Here is a 17,430-nt window from a genome sequence, read left to right on the forward strand (position 1 = left end):
CCTGGACCCTAACTTTCCCCCTTCCCTGCCCTACAGTAAAGGCAAAGAGTGAGAAGCACAGATGTTTAAAAATCCAATACCTTTATTTTTGCACCCTTCACCAGCACATGAGAAGTGGCAGTAACCTCAGCAGCAGCCTGATACCTTTGCCCTGTTGAGAAGTCAGGATCTCACTGTACCATTCAGGTATTTTCTTAGACAGCAAGTGAGAGAGGTGGTGGCCAAGCCCAGTGCCGTAACCCGGAGGAGGTTGTGGTCAGCACTGGGCAAGCTGGCTAGCTGCCTAACAGCCCGTCTGGGGCTGGAACTTCTGTTTGCCTGAGTAAAGGGACATCAGTCCCAGGATTTCCCCACATCATGCCCTGTTTCTGCAGTAGCCAGCAGGTTGGTCCTTGAGTTATCCCTGCATGGGATCCTAAGGAAGGCCCACTGGCTCTTGTTCAAAGATTCCAAGAAAAACTGCCCTTGGAGGTCCTTGAGACAATGTAGGAAGCAGAATGAATGCTAGTCACGGCTGACACACTCCAGTTCACACTGCCATCACAGAAGCTGAGTGAGCAGCCACCCAGGGAGGGGGGTCCCAGCTTATTCCATTCCCATGGGGCAGGTGACTAGAAGGTAACAGCACCCGGGTAAGCCAGTGCCTACAAGAGAAGATGGAGACGTCTCTGAGTTCCAAGAGCTCTAGGTCTTCTTCCTTCTAGATCCTCATTCCTCAGCAAGGATATATCTGAAGCTACCTTGGTATTGTACTAGTCACAAAGGTAAAAAAAATTCTAATCTCCTCTCCCTAATTTTTGTCCAGTGAATGCACCTTTAGTGCTTTGAAAGCCTTTAGAAATTTCAAGTTAAACTTCTAATGGGTCACCGCAGGCCCAGTGATAGACAGGAATGTTATGAGGATGGGAGGGGGTGGTAGGACGGTACTTAGGGTCACCTGATTGTTATTGTCTCAGTAGTTCCATTTGGAAAATTACCACCCTTGTGCTGAGAGAGCTAGCCTCATTTATGATCTTATGATCTCTGTCACAAATTCCTTCAGTCCCACAAATTATTGGCTTGAACTCCAGACATTGCCACACAAGTGGGAGGTGACTGGTGGCCACTCTACCTACCTAGAGGTCTCTTCTGGAGAAGAGCTTTCTCAAGATTCTGTTCTAGTCATCTTGAAGCCACATCAGCTATTTAAACCATGTGGTTCTGCACTGAACCCCCTTTGGCTCCAATAAGCAATGATCTCTATTCCTGGAGCCTAGAACTGCACCGTCCAATATGATAGCCACTAACCACACGTGGCTACTTAAATTAATTAAAATAAGATTGAAAATTACCAAATTTTTTGCAAATTACACACCTGCACGTACAATGCGCGTAGCATGCCTAGGAAAATATGTGCGAGGGGGTTGCATGGTTGGCAAAAAAAAGTATAACGTCCTCTAACTTTATCAGTCACACTAGCCACATTTCAACTGCTCAGTGGCCACATGCGACCAGTGGCTACTGTGTTTAGACAGCACAGGTCTACAACATTTTTTCGTCACAGAGTTCTATTGAGCAGCACTGATCTAGATGTTTTACTTTACCTTCCCGTGTCCACGCCCAGGAATACCTTCCAGTTGTCCAAACAGCCGTAGTTATAAGGATTCCTAAATACCTGGAGCCAAGAAGAACACATATTTCTAGGAGCCCCTTCTACTTAATCCCTGTTCAACTTTCAAATCTAAATTAGCTAAGATAAACCTCAGTGAAGCATGGTTCTGGTGTTCTAGGGTGTCTGCCCTAGCGTGTTTACAGGGCAGCAGATTCTGTTAACCCACCCACCCCAGGCCCTCAGCCCTACTCACTCTGCCCTTGGACTGTAGCCGACATCTCTCCTTCTTGTTGATGTGCCGTTCAATGCTAGTCTCACCTCGACTGATGAGCACAGCATGCCATACAGTTAGGGCACCCAGGGCAAGTGCCACAGAACTAAGAAAAAAGAGGCAAAGATTGGTGGAGCTTAGAGGGGCTGGAGGGAGGCCTGTAACTGATCCGAATGATAACGATTACGTAGGGACCTCTCAATGGTTTAGCGCTCAAGTATTAGTACTCAGAAGATAAGCCAGGCGACCTGCTTCTGAAAGGTCACAGCCTTCAAAACTCAATGGAACAGTTCCACTCTGCATACACGGGTTGCCGTGAGTCGGAATCAACTGGACAGGGACCTCTCTGCCTATGTCTTCCTTATGTCCTAGCCTGAGGCAAGGCCTACTATTTTAGTTGTAGTATCCTATACTGTAGGTTAACTCTTACTGCATTATGTCTATAAAAATCATTAACAAAAAAGCATCAACATGGGCTAAGAATAAACTATGTCAAAAGGAGAATGGAGAAATAAGTCTGTATTATTAAGAAAAATGTTTTGTGATTCTAAAAACATCCATCCATACTTGAGAGACAGTAAAAAAAACCCACTGACTCACAGTGACCACAGAGACAGTACAGGGTAGTAAAAGCACAGGGGGTTGGAATCTGATAGCATGGAATTCAAATTCCAGCTCTACCGTTCTTAGCTATGTATCACTGAACAAATCACTTCACCCCTCTAAGTTCTCCTTATCTAAGAAACGCAAGAAACTACCCTTTAGGGTTACTGTGAGGATGAAATAAAATAAACTCAGCTTACCTTGGCACATAACAAGCACTCAGTGCTAGTGTCCTTGGTGCTGACTCTTTGCCAGCCTAAATTAGAATAGAATGGTGGCAGTTTACACAGGGATGGGTTCCTGCCTGTATTGGGCACCTAACAAGGTTTTCCTCAAGCTGCCCCTCCCTTCAGCTGTTAAAAAAATGAGAGCTGGATACCTGCACAGGAACCAGAGGTAGACGAGACTCTTGTGAGTTATCCTTTCTCGAAAAGAGAAGGTGGGTGGTGGTGTCTGGTGATAAGTCTAAAAAAACAAAATAGCAAAATGTGGTTCATTTGCTCTGGTGGTCTCCAGCAATTTGTTCCCAGCACCTATAGGTGAGATCCAAACCCAGGCCAAGAAGAAGATTAAAGCCACAGAGGAGTCAGGGCAGCAGCCAGATGGGTGGACTGAGCCCAGAGACATCACCACGTGGACAAACACTGGGCACAGCAGGTCTGGACAAGATGGCAAAGCACAGAAGGAGCCGACCCTGGGCCTTTAGATTTGACTTAACAAATGGGGCTCCAGGGGAAGCCATTCTACTCTCCAGCTGGAACTCCTTCACTATGTGGCTTTATCCCCGAGAGGAGACCAGACCCACACCCAGTATGGACTGACTAGAAGGGAGAGAAACGTGAGCATCTGAAGGGACACCCAAGGTACAACTGTACAAGCCCAAGAAATGCTCAGAATAGAGTCCTAAAAGACATGTGGAAAAGGGATAATCCTGACATGGATGCAGATGACCTGGAGCAAAGGATGACCTGCCTAGCCCAGTGAACTCTCTGACCCCTGGAGCCCCATTACACAGACTTACAGACTTCTTGCTGCTCAGGCCATCGCCATGGCAGAGTCCTTGCTCAACCCAAAGAGGAGGTGATAATGGGATAGGTAACCTAACACTCACATACTAGGGACATTCTAGCTTGTCCCCAAGCCACTTAAGAATACCCATTGAACACAGCCTCTCAAAACACCCCCTATCCAATCTACAGGAGCTACTCAACCAGCTTCCACAACTAAACTAGCAGGCCCAGCCCCAGTTGCCTCAGCAACTCTATACCCCCAGGCCTGAGCAGCAGGAGGCAGTGGGGTGGGGACGGCCCACCTGGTTGGCAACCGCCTGTAGTTTGTTCTTGTCGAGCTGTTTCATTTTCTAAGGGGATTGAAAACAGTGCTGGTTATACTCTCAGGCCTCTAGAATGGGGTGTTACCAGCCCCATCTTTAGGGACAGATTCCACACCCCAAAGCTCTGTTCTACTGAGCTGCCCTGCTCCTAACCACAGGCTCACCTCAATGGCAGCATAAGCCTCCCGGAAAAGGTCCCAGCTTCCGTAGCTGCAGTAGACACAGCCCAAAGTCATGAAAAAGCAGAATGAGAAGAAGTACCGATGGTTGTAGTGGCCCACACAGTTGTTTAGCCAGGCTGGTAAGAAAAGGATTAAGGATAAGATCAAACAACTTCAAGGGGTGGCTGTCCCTCTCTGGTTCATCCTTGATTCATGATGGCATCACCCAAGCCCAAGGATTCCAGGCACCAGGAATTAATTTTCCAAAGGCAGGAAAACAGGAAGATGTTTCCAGGGGTTGAGATGGAAGTGTTCTAAGCTTTTCAGAGCCTTCACAAGCCCCACTAAGAAAGCAGGAAAACTAAAATCCTTCAAGGAATCTGCGCCAGAACTTCAGCCTAGCTAGGGTCAACCAGATATCTGTATGGGACAGCAGAAGGGGACCAGTGGATCTATCTGGCACACCCAAGGGACAGCCAAAGAAGCCCAGACATCTCTTCCTATTACATGGAGCTTCTCCTGTACCCATCCAGCAGCTGTCAGCATGATAGTTTACAGGAGAAAGAGCTGCTAGAACAAATCCTTGCTCCAAGGAGATGCATCCCACAGAGCCTGTCTGCCTTTTGCTCCCCTCAGGAGATGGTGAACCCCCACATCTCTTCAAACTTCTGAGCCCAGCGCTCTCTCCAAGGTGATGCTAGAAGCCTTGGGTTTGTGGCCATTAACCCTGTGCAGTGCTCTGGAGCCAAGAAAAAGGCCTCAGGCAGAAGAGATAGCAAAAGGATACGGCAGTGGTGATCCATCTTCAGCACACACCTGTGAGGGAGGGACACAGGCTCTGTTACAGTGGCCAAGGTTCTTGAGATGTCAGTGCCAGTCCTTTCCTACAAGGACCAGTATCCTGCCGAGGTGGAAAGGGCAGACTGTGAAGACAGCCAGGCCTTACTTCAAACCCAGCTCTGCTGTTTACTGGTTGTATCACACTGGGCGAGGTAACTTCTCTCTGAACCTCGGTGTCTGTGAGTGACAATAATACCTAACTCGTAGGATCATTCTCAGGACTAGGTGTCACAGATAGCACAGTGTCTGGTGCATGGCAGGTACATCATAACATTGAAATCTTATTAAATTCCAGGTCTAGGTTTTGCCGTGGGGCTACAGCAGAAGGGCCACAGCTGGGGTTCACAGAGGGCAAAGCCAAGACCCACCTATTGCAGATGCTGCAGTGGTGTGTTCGGGCCGGCTTGGGATAAATGCACTTCTTACAGATAGAGACAGTTGCGATGTCATTCCTGCCCTGTGCAAAGGGAGAAAAGCATCATGGCAGCTATAGCAGCACCAATCTTGCACCTCAGAAGATGCTAAGGCACCCTCCTTCCCCACCCCTGGAACTGGCTTCCACAGCCTGTGACTCCCCCTCCCCTCCCATGCCACTATGGGAACCCACCTGGGGTGGGTATCCAGGCGGAGTGGTGATGGCCTGGTAGTAATGGAAGACGATGAGGATCAGATTCCAGTGACTATAGAAGAAATGCCAGCAGAGTCGTGGCACTGAGTAGGTTTGGAGGATGAGGGGCAGGACACATAGGTAGGCGATGGCCACGATGGAGCCAGTCAGCACAATCACCAGCACCACGAACACCTGCCAACACCAGTAAGGTCTGAAAGTGTGAGGTAGACCCAGCAAGAGATCCTTGCCAACACCCAAGCAGATTCAGGAATTTCCCTAAGGATAAGGGCTAGCCTCTAAAACGTGTCCCTCTCCTACCCCAAAACATCCCTCTCCCTGGTCTCTGGGGGTCACTCACCACCCCGAACCAGCGGATCACGTTGTCCACCAGCCAGTAGATAGGCTCAAAGGCAGCGTCAACAGCCGTGTCACTGCCCCCAAAGGAGTTGTAGAGCAGAGAGCGCAGGCAGACCTTTCCATAGCGCCAGCGCTGTACCAGGCCCCGGAGCAGAGGTGGGCAGCGGCGCCTATAGCCCAGGAGCAGAAGCAGGCGCAGGCAGAGGCGGGCTGGACCCAGCAGCAGGCTCCGCTGGCCCCGCATGGCTCCTAGGAGAGCATACCACTGTGAGGATCCAGCGTGGTTCCTGTCCCTCCCTATTCCCACCAGCAGGGAGACCCAAAGCACCAGCTTAGAGGACAAAGACCTAAGACTGGGACCCAGCTAGGCCAGTCACAAGCTGTGTGAAGTATGGAGATCACTTCATTTCTTATGGGAATATGCAGTGCCAATGTCTCAACCAAGTTACATGGGAGGACTGCAGGTTCTTAGCCTACAGAAATCCTATATACATCATACCAAGTGGGTGCACAGCAAATCTGAGGTGATGAACATCTAGAGTACAGGGCCATTATGGACTGAACAGTGTCCCCCATAAACGTGTTGTGAAACCCAACCTGTGGTTATAATCCCATTTGAGAATGGGTGTTCTCTGTTATGATAATGAGACAGTGTTAAGTGTAGAGTGTGTCTTAAATCCTAAAATCTGTAAAACCAGATTAGGCATAGAGAAGCACAAGGAGATATGAGACAGATGCCACACACCACACGAAGATCACCAAGGAACAAGGACCTTCCCCCAGAGCCAAGAGAGAAAGCCTTTCCCTAGAGCCAGTGTCCTAAATTTGAACTTCCAGCCTCCTCAACTGTGAGAAAATGAATGAGTTTGTTAAAACCCCCCACTTGTGGTATTTCTGTTGTAGCAGCACTACATAACTTAAGACAAGGGCCACGGTAAAGGGGTGAAGGAGAGGCTGGCAGCTCTAAGCTCAAGAAGATTCCTTGGAGTTACCTATGTAGACAGATGACTGGATGGAGTATGGGTCTCCTGCATGCCCTGTCTCATCAGTCCTCCTCCTCACAACTGTTCTTCCCAAGAACAGCTGGCTCCTCTAAGTGGGGGAGTGAGTGCATGGCACACGGACCTTGCACCTAGATCTTCCTTGATGCTATCTGAGTCCTGCCCGTGCACTCAGGGCTGACTTTACAGGCCAGCAGACCCAAGCTGGCAGCATGAGATTCCCGTCTCCTCATCGGGACAGCTCAGCTGCTCCTTGCATAACACAAAATTCCTTATCTCCAATTCCAGCCCCAGCCCCAGCCCCAGCCCAAGGATACACAGAAGCCAAGACAACCTCAGGTATCCAGAGCAGAATACCACCACAGACAGTAAATACCAGCAGTGGGAGGGGCCCCCTGCTTCCCTTGGACCCAAGCCTTCCAGCCAGCTCTTTAGCCCTTTCCACAGCACCCCTGCAAATGCCTCCATCTCCTCTATGCTGTGTCTACCTCATCCAACAACAATGGAAGGAGGTCGGCTGCCCAGGCAGTGCCCAGAACAGAAGACAGAGATGCTCTAACAGATTCCTGTGATGATCCTCTCATCAATTCTGCAGATTAAAGTCCTTTAGCAGAAAAGAAAGTATTTCATTTTCCCCCAGGATGGCCACAGAGGGCTGCTTTGTCTTCAGCAACTCCACTGACTTATTTAACAGGCAGCTCAAAACCCAGCAGAAACTGGAGGAGGCTGCTCCACTCTAGGGAGGTTTCAATTCGGTAACTGGAGCAATGTCTCTCCTTGCACCCTGGCTCATCCCCACAAAAGGTCTTTCAAAGAAAGCACTTAATTACCTCCTTCCACAAGCCTTATAACTGCCTAAGGCAAACAGAAACCCAGCAGACATGGCTTACAAAGACAGGGAAGAAACACAAATCCACAGGGACCCATACTCTGCACCAGGGTAAAGGAACGAGCCATTCCTATCACCTCCTAGGAAACTAAGAGAAGGCATGTGGCGGGGGTAGAAAAGAGAAAAAGGAAAAATACAAACTTCCCACTTTCTCTGAGTTGGACTCCTATTGTTTGGGATCATGATTTGTCTTGAAGCATGAATTTTCAAAATAGTGGACAGCCGCATCAGATCAAAGTGGGACAAAGCATCACCCCACAACAAATCCAGGTGGCTTTTGGATTGTCCACACCACCGTTCATTCCCTCATTATGGTTAATGGAGAGTTGCCTATGTATAGCTGGCAAATCAGTTGCATTCCTTACTTGTGAAAAATGTAAATTATATGCCACCGTAGAGCCAACTCTTCTAGTCAATAAAAAATATCTTCCTTCTCAGATTCACCGCTTTTCCCATCGTTCTCACCCACCTCCTGAATTTCTAAGCCCCACAGGAAAGCCCTGCCTCAAAAACTAGATTTAGTTCTTGAGTAAGTTCTGTGATCTTGGGCAAATCATTTAATCCTGCTGGGACTCAGTCTCCTTGTGTTCCCATACAATGAGAGGGTAGGATTAAATGCTAAGGTCCTTTCCAGCTCTAACCCTTTGTGATTCTATGTATATAGTTAATAAGGTATAAAAACCCACTGCTGTCAAGTCAATTCCGACTCATAGCGACCCTATAGGACAGAGAAGAACTGTGCGGTAGTTTCCGAGGAGCGCCTGGCAGATTCAAACTGCCGACCTCTTGGTTAAGAGCCGACCTCTTGGTTAAGAGCCGACCTCTTGGTTAAGAGCCGACCTCTTGGTTAACAGCCGTGGCACTTAACCACTACGCCACCAGGGCTTCCAGTAAGGTATAAATGAAATGTTTATAAAGTGCTTAGCACAACGATACCTGCCTCATAGAAGTGCTTGATAAATACTTGAATGAATAAATGACCTGGAACACTTGGATGAGTGATGCAAAAGTGGAAAGGCTGGTCAGATGTTTATCTGTCCTACAAATACCAGCAAGGATACTCCTAATGATAACAATTGCCGCTACCATTCTTCTTGATCAAAGAGAAACTGCAACTGCTATTAGAATCATACCACTTAAGAGCTAGAAGACATTTAGAAAATAAGTCCAACCTGAAGCCAACCCAAACACATAAACAGTTTGTATATGCAGAGTACAGAACAGATTTGAGTGTACAAAGTAGGAAGCCAGAGCTCCCCAACTTTAGCTACTGGGGAGGGGATGCCAGGAAAGAGATGTGTATATAGTCCATCGGCTACAATAAAGCATATGGAGTTTTCATCTCAGGAAATTAAGGTGGGGGGGCAGACCTCAAAAAAATGGGGGGGAGGATTTCAGAGTGAACAGGGGAGGAAGTAGAGCAAAACAGTTTCACTGTCACTCCAAGAACAAGCCCTGAGCACTCTGACCCCTCAGTGGTAGCCACAGGCCATAGTGACATCTGCCAGCCAACTAGGGATTGTAGGCCACAGCACTAAAGGGAGAATCCCTTCTTCCCAAGGCACTAAATCACCATCTGCCTCATAGGGAAGCTGGAAATGGGGGTGGGGAGTAGACAGAGAGGGATAGATTCCAAAGCCACCAGCAGGCAGAGGAAACAGATTAAAAGTCGTGGCAAATCTCATCTGAACAAAGATGCTGCTCTCAGGATATCTGCAATCTCAAGCAGCAGATCTCGGGCGGGCATCAGTAAAGGGCAGCATTTTATTCATTTGCATGACTTCGCTTCCGGACTAACGTGCTGGGAAGAAAAAAGAGTGGCAATATCAGAAGCTAAGGATGGGCCCACACGACCAGAGCTCCGCTTGAGAGAATCCGACTGCAGAATCCGAAGCTGCAGTTAGAGAAATCGGGAAGAGGTTTTATTTCTCAAGGAGGACGGCGTGGTCAAAGTGCGATGGGCTGAAAGTTAAAAAAAAAAACTCCTGTGTGGACTCTACCTTGAACTATCTTCGAGACTTTGAACAAGTAAAATCCTGTCTCTGGATCTGAATTTCCAAATCCATGAAATGAGCGAGTTGGGTTGCTTGGCCTTCCTGCTCCGCTCGTTACCGCTGCCCGGAGGGTGCGCTTGGCCGAGCCAGCGAAGGGCACGGCCCTGCAGGGCGGAGCAAAGAGAGCAGGAACCCGGGGACTCCACAGGGCTCCAGGAAAGGGCCCCACCTCAGAAAAAGGGACCAGGATGGCGAGCAAGAGCCGCGGCTTTGCTCTTACCTGCCGCCTCTCCGATTAGCTAAATCCAGCCCCGCAGCCTCCGCCGCCCTTCACTGCCAGCCCCTCCAGCTCGGCGCCCAGACTCAATCCGACCCAGCGTGGCCCGCCGGCCGCAACACCAGCGGGGGGACCCGGACCCACAGCCAGCCCATCCTCGACCACAAACAGGCGCAAGCGCAACAGCAGGAGCCCTGGAGCTCCGCCCCGGGACCTGTCTCGGGACAACCTGGGATATGAAGTTTGTCCCTCGAGGAGGGGGTGGGGCTCCCGTAGATCACGTGATAACACACACCAATTGGCGCGTTTGTTACTGACGAGCTGTGCCTGGATTTGGCCAATAAGAAGTCGGCCTCGTTTTCATCCGGGCTCTGGGACAGTGGCTGTCATGGCGCCCCCCGTGAGGTACTGCGTCCCGGGTAAGTGAGCTGTCTGCCGAGTTTTGGATTGGGACAGAGGCCGGAGGCTGGACGGCCAACAGCTCCTGGGGGTCTGTGGCTGACGCGGCGCTTCTTCTGCAGGCGAACGTCTGTGTAACTTGGAGGAGGGCAGCCCGGGCAGCGGCACCTACACCCGGCATGGCTACATCTTCTCGTCGCTTGCCGGCTGCCTGACGAAGAGCAGCGAGAACGGCGCGGTAAAGGCGACGGCTTTCCGTCCCCTCGGTCTCTTTCTCTTAGGCTTCCTTTGATTTCGCGGTTCTTAGGCCGGGGCGCTGAGAACGCGTTTTCAGTGCCTCACCAATAGAAAAACTTGGCCTCTGAATTTTTTCCAGCTGTAATCTTCGTTGCTGTGCGCCTGGCCACCCTCGACCAGCTGTGGTGATCTGGCTTTGTTGTGCTGCTAACACTCGGGGTGGGAGGTTGGGGGGAGGAGAGGTGAGCTGACAGTAACCCAGCCCAGGCGTGAGCTGAATGCTGAGTGTCACCTGGCTTCAACCTTCTTCACTCTCTCCACCCTCGTTCTTTGCGATCTTGTCATATTGGCTTCTTCCAGCGTCGCTAAAGCATTAAGCTCTCTCCTGCCACAGAGCCTTTATACATGTGCCATCAGTCTGGAACATGCTCCACTCGCTCTTAGCCTAGTTAACACCTATCCTCCTTCCTACCTATTCTCCTCAGCCTAGTTTTTCTTCTCCTACTCTACATACCTATCCTAGTAGTCTCTCAAGTATAATCTCAAAGAAGCCCTCCTGAACCCACTAGTTGGGGAAGAGCGTTTTGTGTCTTCTCGTTTGTCGTTTATTTGTTTTGTTAAACACTCTCAACTGTATTCCTTTCCTTCCAAGCACTCATTTCAGCTTATAATTAAACAGTCATCTATATATTGCCTACTAGACTCTTAAGTTCCAGGAAAGCAGGCCTCACCATCATTCCCTCAGCACCTAGCACAAGGTAGATGTTCAATAAATGTTTGTTGAATGAATAAGTAGTACTATCCACACTGACCCAAGGCGTGGTGTTTTCATTCGCCTCAAATGCATGTGAAAGCTGCACAGTGAATAAGGAAGACCAAAGAAGAATTGACGCCTTCAAATTATGGTGTTGATGAAGAATATTGAATATACCGTGGACTGCAAGAAAAATGAACAAGTCTGTCTTGGACGAAGTACAACCAGAATGCTCCTTGGAAGCAAGGATGGCGATACTTTGTCTCACGTGCTTTGGCCATGTTATCAGGCAGGATCAGTCCCTGAAGAAGGATATCATGCTTGGTAAAATAGAGGGTCAGTGAAAAAGAGGAGGACCTTGAATGAAATTTGATGGTGCAGGACTGGGCAGTGTTTCCTTCTGTTGTACATAGGGTTGCTGTGAATTGGAACCAACCTGATGGCACCTAACAACAACATCCTCCCTAGTTCCAGAGGCTGATCCAGGATTAGCTCAGGATCAGCTGAGCAATCTTTGAAGGAGCAGCTTAAGACAAGTAGCATAGTAGAAAAAGGATTCAGAATTATAACATGTAGGTACTGACTCAGTAGACCTTGATTCTGCCTCGGTTAAAAGATTTAAACTCTCTGGCATTAGATTCTTCCTCATCTGTGAAATGAGGAGCTTTTTATTCAACCAGTTGTGAAAATATCCTTAACATTCCTTAGTTTGTTCACAGAGGTCTGTTGAGCATTTTCACATGCCAGGCCCAGTGCTAACCTCTGAGGGTCTAGTAATAAACCAAATACAGGTAATCTCTGCCATCAAAGGGGCAGAAACATGAATTGTAAACAAATGCCCAAATGAGTATATGGCTACAAGCGTGTGAGTGCTTTCAAAGAATATTACAGAGTACCATGAGGACCTATAGCAGACAAACCCAGCTTAGTCAACAGAAGTAACATTTAAGCTGAACCTAAAGGGTAAGTGGGAGTTGGGTAGATGGGAGAGGATAGTACTGACAGAAAGAACAGAGCTTCTGAGTGAAAGGAAATTTAGTGAGTTGAAGAAAGTGAAAGAAGGCCAGGAAAGCTGAAGCATAGTGAGCAAGGGGGAGATTGTTAAAAGATGAGGGTGCAAGTGCCAATACCATGCTCAAAGAGAAAACTCTGGAATTATTCCCTTAAAAGAGAGCAAGTATGGCCACTATTAAATAACATTGATTTGGAAATTCTAGCCTGTGCAAAAAAGTAAACAGAAAGAAGTAATAAAATTTTGGAGGAGCCAAATCATCAGTGATCATAGGCAATATGGTTGTTTACCTAGACGATCTAAGAGAATCACCAAAAAAACTTATTAGAACTAATTCGAAATTGTTACAGGATGTTTTCTGGCAGCATTCTTCCCATGACCCCTTGGTCCTCCCATCTTGGTCCTCCCATTTCCTATACTGGGTTATAAATCAATCCATGGTAGACCTGCCCTGGTGACCTTAACTGGGACCGAGGGATTCCTTTAGTATTCCCAAGCCACAAATAACTTTACTTAGAGCTTAGCCAGGATTCCCATTTTTTATTCTCTCTGTAGCTTCCTGTGGTATCTGTGAGGAGAGAGACAGAATCTCAGTTACTGCCAGATGTGGGGGCTGTTGTAACCTGTAAGGTAAGTTGGTCCTAACCTCCCTGCTTAGGACACTTGTCCAATGCTGAAATCGCAATCATTCTAGAGCTTTGCTGTCCAGTACAGTAGCCATTAGCCACATACCCAAAAAGCCAAACCCATTGCCATCGAGGCAATTCCAGCTCATGGCGACCCTATAGGACTGAGTAGAACTGCCCCATAGAGCTTCCAAGGAGCACTTGGTAGATTTGAACTGCTGACCTTCTTGGTTAGCAGCCATAGCACTTAACCACTATGCCACCAGAGTTTGCACTAGCCACATATGGCTATTTAAATACACTTAAATAAATGAAAATTAAATTTAGTTCCTTAGTGACACTAGCCACATATCAAGTGCTCAGTAGCCATGTATGGTAAGTGGCTGCCATATTAGCCAGTACAGGATTTCTGGAAGTTTTATCGAACTGTGCTGTTCTGGAGATTTCTAGGATAATGATCAGCGTAGTCCACTTAAGCATGTGTAGCTCTTTCTCTGAGCTGATTCCCTGGGTATATAGTTTCTACCTGTGTTTGAGAAACAGGGCCACCAGAGGGAGGTCTATTTTTTAACATCTGAAGCTGAGACCTTTTTCTGAAGAGAGGCAGAAACCTAGTCTGTTCTCTAGCATTCCTGGTAGATGTGAAGTCTTCTAGGACACTTTAGGGGGAGTACAAATGGATGCTGTGACACACCAGTACTCCTTGCCCATCCCTGTCCTCTGCTAGGATAAACTTGCTTGTAGCTCTTAGTTTCTCTCTTTAAAAATTGCTCCACCAGAAAATCTATTTATTCTGAAAGTAACTGGAGAGACAGTGATTCAGGTATAACACAGCAGTGTAATACCTGCTCCAATGTATAGGCCTCTTAGTAAGATTTGTTAAAGGCCTAGATTTGCTGTACTGCCCTATGTCCATTTGTGTTATACCTCATCATCTCATTTGATTCCCACAGTAACACTACCAGATGACCAGAATGGTTCTCATTCCACTTTACAGATAGCACTTGTGCGGAGATAAATATGAGTTAACTTGCCTTAAGTTATATACTTAGTAGGGGTTGCTTGGGCTAAACCCTTTGTAAGTCCTAGTTTATTGCTGCCTCCTTGAGCTGACAACTGTTGATTCTCTGATGCAGATATCCTTTCTCTATTCCGCAGGTCTCTAGCATCAACTCGCGCTTTGCCAAAGTACACATCCTTTATGTGGGATCTACACCACTTAAGAACTCTTTTCGAGGAACTATCCGGTAGGAAGTATTCTTGTCTTTGCATTTGCCTCAGCATCTGGAATGACATTAGGATAGAATGGGAGACAGGAGTTTTAGGAACAATTAGAATTCCTCTTTGTGCTTTGATTCTCTGCCAGTAGTGCCAAAGAAAATGTTATAACGTATGAGCTAAGATAAAAGGAAAATATTAATGACAGAGGGTTTAAAAACAAAGCAAAAAGAATTGAGCAGAGCTGAAGATCACCTGTTGGAGGGATTCATACCAAACAGAAGGCATTTTAGGGAGTACCTCTTTTTCTTGAATTTGATTTAGATTAAACCCAAGGGTTGTAATGTTGAAAAGGTTAGTGGGTGAAATGGCAGTTTTTTGTCCCCCTTGGGGGTTCTTTAAGACAAAACAAACAATTCTTGCGAACCAGATAATTGAATTTTTGAGGCCCTCTCCAGCCTTGGGATTCTATGTGGTTCTGTAGTGCTTCTGTTCAGGTTCTCCTGAAGTGGCAGGGCTTCTTATTATTCCTGCCAAATCTGATCATTTTTCTCTAGTTGGAAGTACGGATCTTGCTGCTCTTTGTGGCCTTAGAATGGGAAAATGTTTTCCTCTCCCAGGAAGGAGCAGACACGCTTTTCTACTCCGCAGCTCTGGGTAGCGGCTAAATCCCAGTTACAACACGTGCGATCTACCCTTGCAGCTCTTCTTAAAGATAATTAATCTTTCTGTTAATTTTTTTTTTTTTTTAATATAGCAAAGAAGATGTCCGAGCTACTGAAAAAGACAAGGTTGGTTGGTTCATTTTTCTTTTTCCCATGGGTTTAGGAATCTCAGTTGTTTAAGATATTATCCTACTGAACTTCAAAGATCCACGGGAATGTGGAGTAGAAGGATGTTTAATGTGTTCTCTTGCGGTAAAACATGGAATTCACTGTCCCTTTCCTTTCTCTACAAATTTTATTCACTCTGTTGACCAGATAGAGACCGCTTTGTTCTTTGTCTTTGAAGCCAGGTATGTATTCATAGCTGTTCCCTCAGATTTACACCAGGCCCTTTCAGAGCCAGCTGTAGTGCCTTTTGTCTCAAAGTCTTGATCAAGTTATTGAATTCAAAATATTCCATTTACGTAATTACATAATTGCCTGGCCTCCATCCTTTGGAATTAGAATAGACTGGCTCCACCCAGAGGGATTAGTAGTTTCATGTATGCCGAACAAGAGCTTTCATTTGACGTTTCTCTTCTTTCCTCACAGGTTGAAATTTATAAGAGTTTCCGCCCAGGTGACATTGTCTTGGCCAAAGTGGTATCCTTTATCCTAGCAGACTTCGAGTCCTTTGTCAAAGTAGAGAAACAACTCAGGTAGCTATATGGTAGGGAGACCTATGCCTTCATTTTCCTTCACCACTGTTCCATCACTAGATCTCTCTGGGTGACGCACAGTCCAACTACCTGCTGACCACCGCCGAAAACGAGCTCGGTGTGGTGGTGGCCCACAGTGAGTCAGGTGAGTTCCTTCATGCTTCATATAACTTGCCTGGGAGCCATGCTTGGGTTTGGGACTAATCCTTTTTCTCCCCTCATTTCCCTTGTTTTTAATTATCTAGAAAACAGTATGGGGGTAGATACTACTGAGATTGGAATGATTCTCCTTACGTAAATCTAAAAGGAAACAGGGTTCACTCCATAATTCAGTGGAATAAGCGAGGTTTTATTCTGTGCGAGGTGAAGTTTACTAGGTAGCTTGGGGACATTTCTGCCAAGTGTCATACCTGGCTGAAAAGAGAAGTCTTCAGACAAATATTTGGGGTCCTAGCTCCAACAACAGCTTTTCCCTTCCAGGTGTCCAGATGGTTCCCATCAGCTGGTGTGAAATGCAGTGCCCTAAAACCCACACTAAAGAATTCCGGAAAGTGGCACGAGTACAGCCTGAATTCTTACAGACCTAAGAAGCCACATCTTACCCCATGGAGGGGGGTAATCTAATTCCAAGAGTACGTGTATGAAAGTAGCATCAAAATGCTGTTGTCTTTATTCACATACCTGGAGTCAGCCAGAAACTTCTAGAAAAATCTGCCAGAAACTTACTCTGTAAGTGGAATATTTTTCTTATGAACCTTTTAGTGGGTTCCATTCTCTTGAGTGATGAAACTTCTCTTTTGGAAGTACCAGAAAACAAACTGTGTGATGTTAGAAATAGCCTCTTCCTCTTGATTGTCCTTATAAATATGTATTTTTTGCTGTGACAAAACATTTTTATTAAAAGGGTTTTATAGTTTCTTGTCTTGAGCCGGGAAAGGAATCTAAATGGCATGACATTTAGAGCAAGAGTTTGCCAGCGGTCATTCATTAACTGATACATCAAGTGCTCGCTTTCCCTGGACAAAGCCTGATCTCCAAACTTCTTGATATTTTCTGGGTTCAGTTTTGAGCCTGAGCTTGTTGAGTTCTTACTATGTGGTAGACATTGGGTCAAGCACTTTATACACATTGCTTCACTTAATATTTTATTTCAATTGAAATTTTTATTGATAATTGTAGATCCACGTGCAGTTGCAAGAAATGATACAGAGAGAATTCTTACACACTTTGCCCAGTTTTTCCCAATGGTGACGTTTTGCAAAATTTTCATATAATATTACAACCAAGATGTTGACATTGATACTTGAGCAAGTTATTTTCCTCTCTTAAGTCTGTTTCCTCATCTAGAATCGTATGACCTACCTCATAGGATTACTGGGAGGAAGAAGTACCTGGCTAATGTATGCTAATATTATTGTTATTATTATATATCTGGTTGTCTTTTACCAAGTGTCTACTCAATGCCAGGCCTTATGCTAGACACTTTCATGTAGTTTTTTGAATCAGTCCTGTATTGACAGGCATTTAAAGACTTCACAGTTTTTTTCTGTTACAGACAAAGCTGCAGAGAAAAGCACTATACCATCCATTTTGTTCATGCCTGTAATTCTTTTGTAAAATCAATTCTTAGAAGTAGAATGCTGGGTCAAAGGGTATACACATTTTAATTTTTTATTACGTCCTTCCTTATTGCCTTCGAGAAAGGTGCTGCCAATTGATTATCTCAGCAACACTCTTAACCATTTACATCGTCTCTGAACCTCACAGAAAACCTGAAAAGTAGCAATCATTTCCACGTTTTACAGAGAAGGAAACAAAACTTAGAAAGATTAATTAACTTGCCCCAAGTCACGTATCTATCAAGTCTCAGAGCAGTATTCAGAACCAGGGCTAT

At 46.4% G+C, this 17,430-nt stretch overlaps 2 protein-coding genes across 6 annotated transcripts; one reads left to right on the forward strand and one right to left on the reverse strand.

Moving 5' to 3' along the window:
- Positions 1-64: 64 nt before the first annotated feature.
- On the reverse strand, positions 65-10,188 carry ZDHHC16 (zinc finger DHHC-type palmitoyltransferase 16). 4 transcript variants are annotated; one of them, XM_064269496.1, is made up of 11 exons: positions 9,931-10,188; positions 5,768-6,015; positions 5,407-5,601; positions 5,168-5,256; positions 4,747-4,775; positions 3,963-4,096; positions 3,778-3,825; positions 2,845-2,930; positions 1,845-1,968; positions 1,610-1,654; positions 65-644 (listed from the first exon to the last, which is right to left on the reverse strand). In XM_064269496.1, exons 2-11 carry the CDS (start codon positions 6,008-6,010, stop codon positions 612-614), a joined length of 1,026 nt encoding a protein of 341 aa, XP_064125566.1. In that variant the 5' UTR covers positions 6,011-6,015; positions 9,931-10,188; the 3' UTR covers positions 65-611. The 4 variants fall into 4 exon arrangements, with proteins under 4 accessions (XP_064125566.1, XP_003409251.1, XP_010587388.1 ...); XM_003409203.4 differs by having other exon boundaries at positions 1,584-1,654; positions 9,931-10,186; XM_010589086.3 differs by having other exon boundaries at positions 1,584-1,654; positions 9,657-10,186.
- A 38-nt stretch (positions 10,189-10,226) lies between these two features.
- On the forward strand, positions 10,227-16,463 carry EXOSC1 (exosome component 1). 2 transcript variants are annotated; one of them, XM_003409207.3, is made up of 8 exons: positions 10,227-10,346; positions 10,449-10,564; positions 12,885-12,959; positions 14,114-14,202; positions 14,931-14,964; positions 15,430-15,480; positions 15,597-15,681; positions 16,017-16,463. In XM_003409207.3, exons 1-8 carry the CDS (start codon positions 10,316-10,318, stop codon positions 16,121-16,123), a joined length of 588 nt encoding a protein of 195 aa, XP_003409255.1. In that variant the 5' UTR covers positions 10,227-10,315; the 3' UTR covers positions 16,124-16,463. The 2 variants fall into 2 exon arrangements, with proteins under 2 accessions (XP_003409255.1, XP_064125571.1); XM_064269501.1 differs by lacking the exons at positions 10,227-10,346; positions 10,449-10,564 and having other exon boundaries at positions 14,931-14,968.
- Positions 16,464-17,430: the final 967 nt, after the last annotated feature.

Source organism: Loxodonta africana, chromosome 16 (genome assembly GCF_030014295.1).
Source record: "Loxodonta africana isolate mLoxAfr1 chromosome 16, mLoxAfr1.hap2, whole genome shotgun sequence".
Taxonomy (NCBI): domain Eukaryota; kingdom Metazoa; phylum Chordata; class Mammalia; order Proboscidea; family Elephantidae; genus Loxodonta; species Loxodonta africana.

Coding starts and splice junctions, on each gene's coding strand:
- ZDHHC16 (XM_003409203.4), bottom strand. CDS start 6,010: ATGCGGGGCCAGCGGAGCCTGCTGCTGGGTCCAGCCCGCCTCTGCCTG. Junction 4,097..4,746: donor GAAGATGGATCACCACTGCC/GTATCCTTTTGC, acceptor TTTTCTTACCAG/CCTGGCTAAACAACTGTGTG. Junction 645..1,583: donor CTGGGCGTGGACACGGGAAG/GTAAAGTAAAAC, acceptor CTTCTCTTGTAG/GCACTGGCTTACCCGGGTGC.
- EXOSC1 (XM_003409207.3), top strand. CDS start 10,316: ATGGCGCCCCCCGTGAGGTACTGCGTCCCGG. Junction 14,965..15,429: donor GAGCTACTGAAAAAGACAAG/GTTGGTTGGTTC, acceptor CTTTCCTCACAG/GTTGAAATTTATAAGAGTTT. Junction 15,481..15,596: donor ACATTGTCTTGGCCAAAGTG/GTATCCTTTATC, acceptor TTCCATCACTAG/ATCTCTCTGGGTGACGCACA.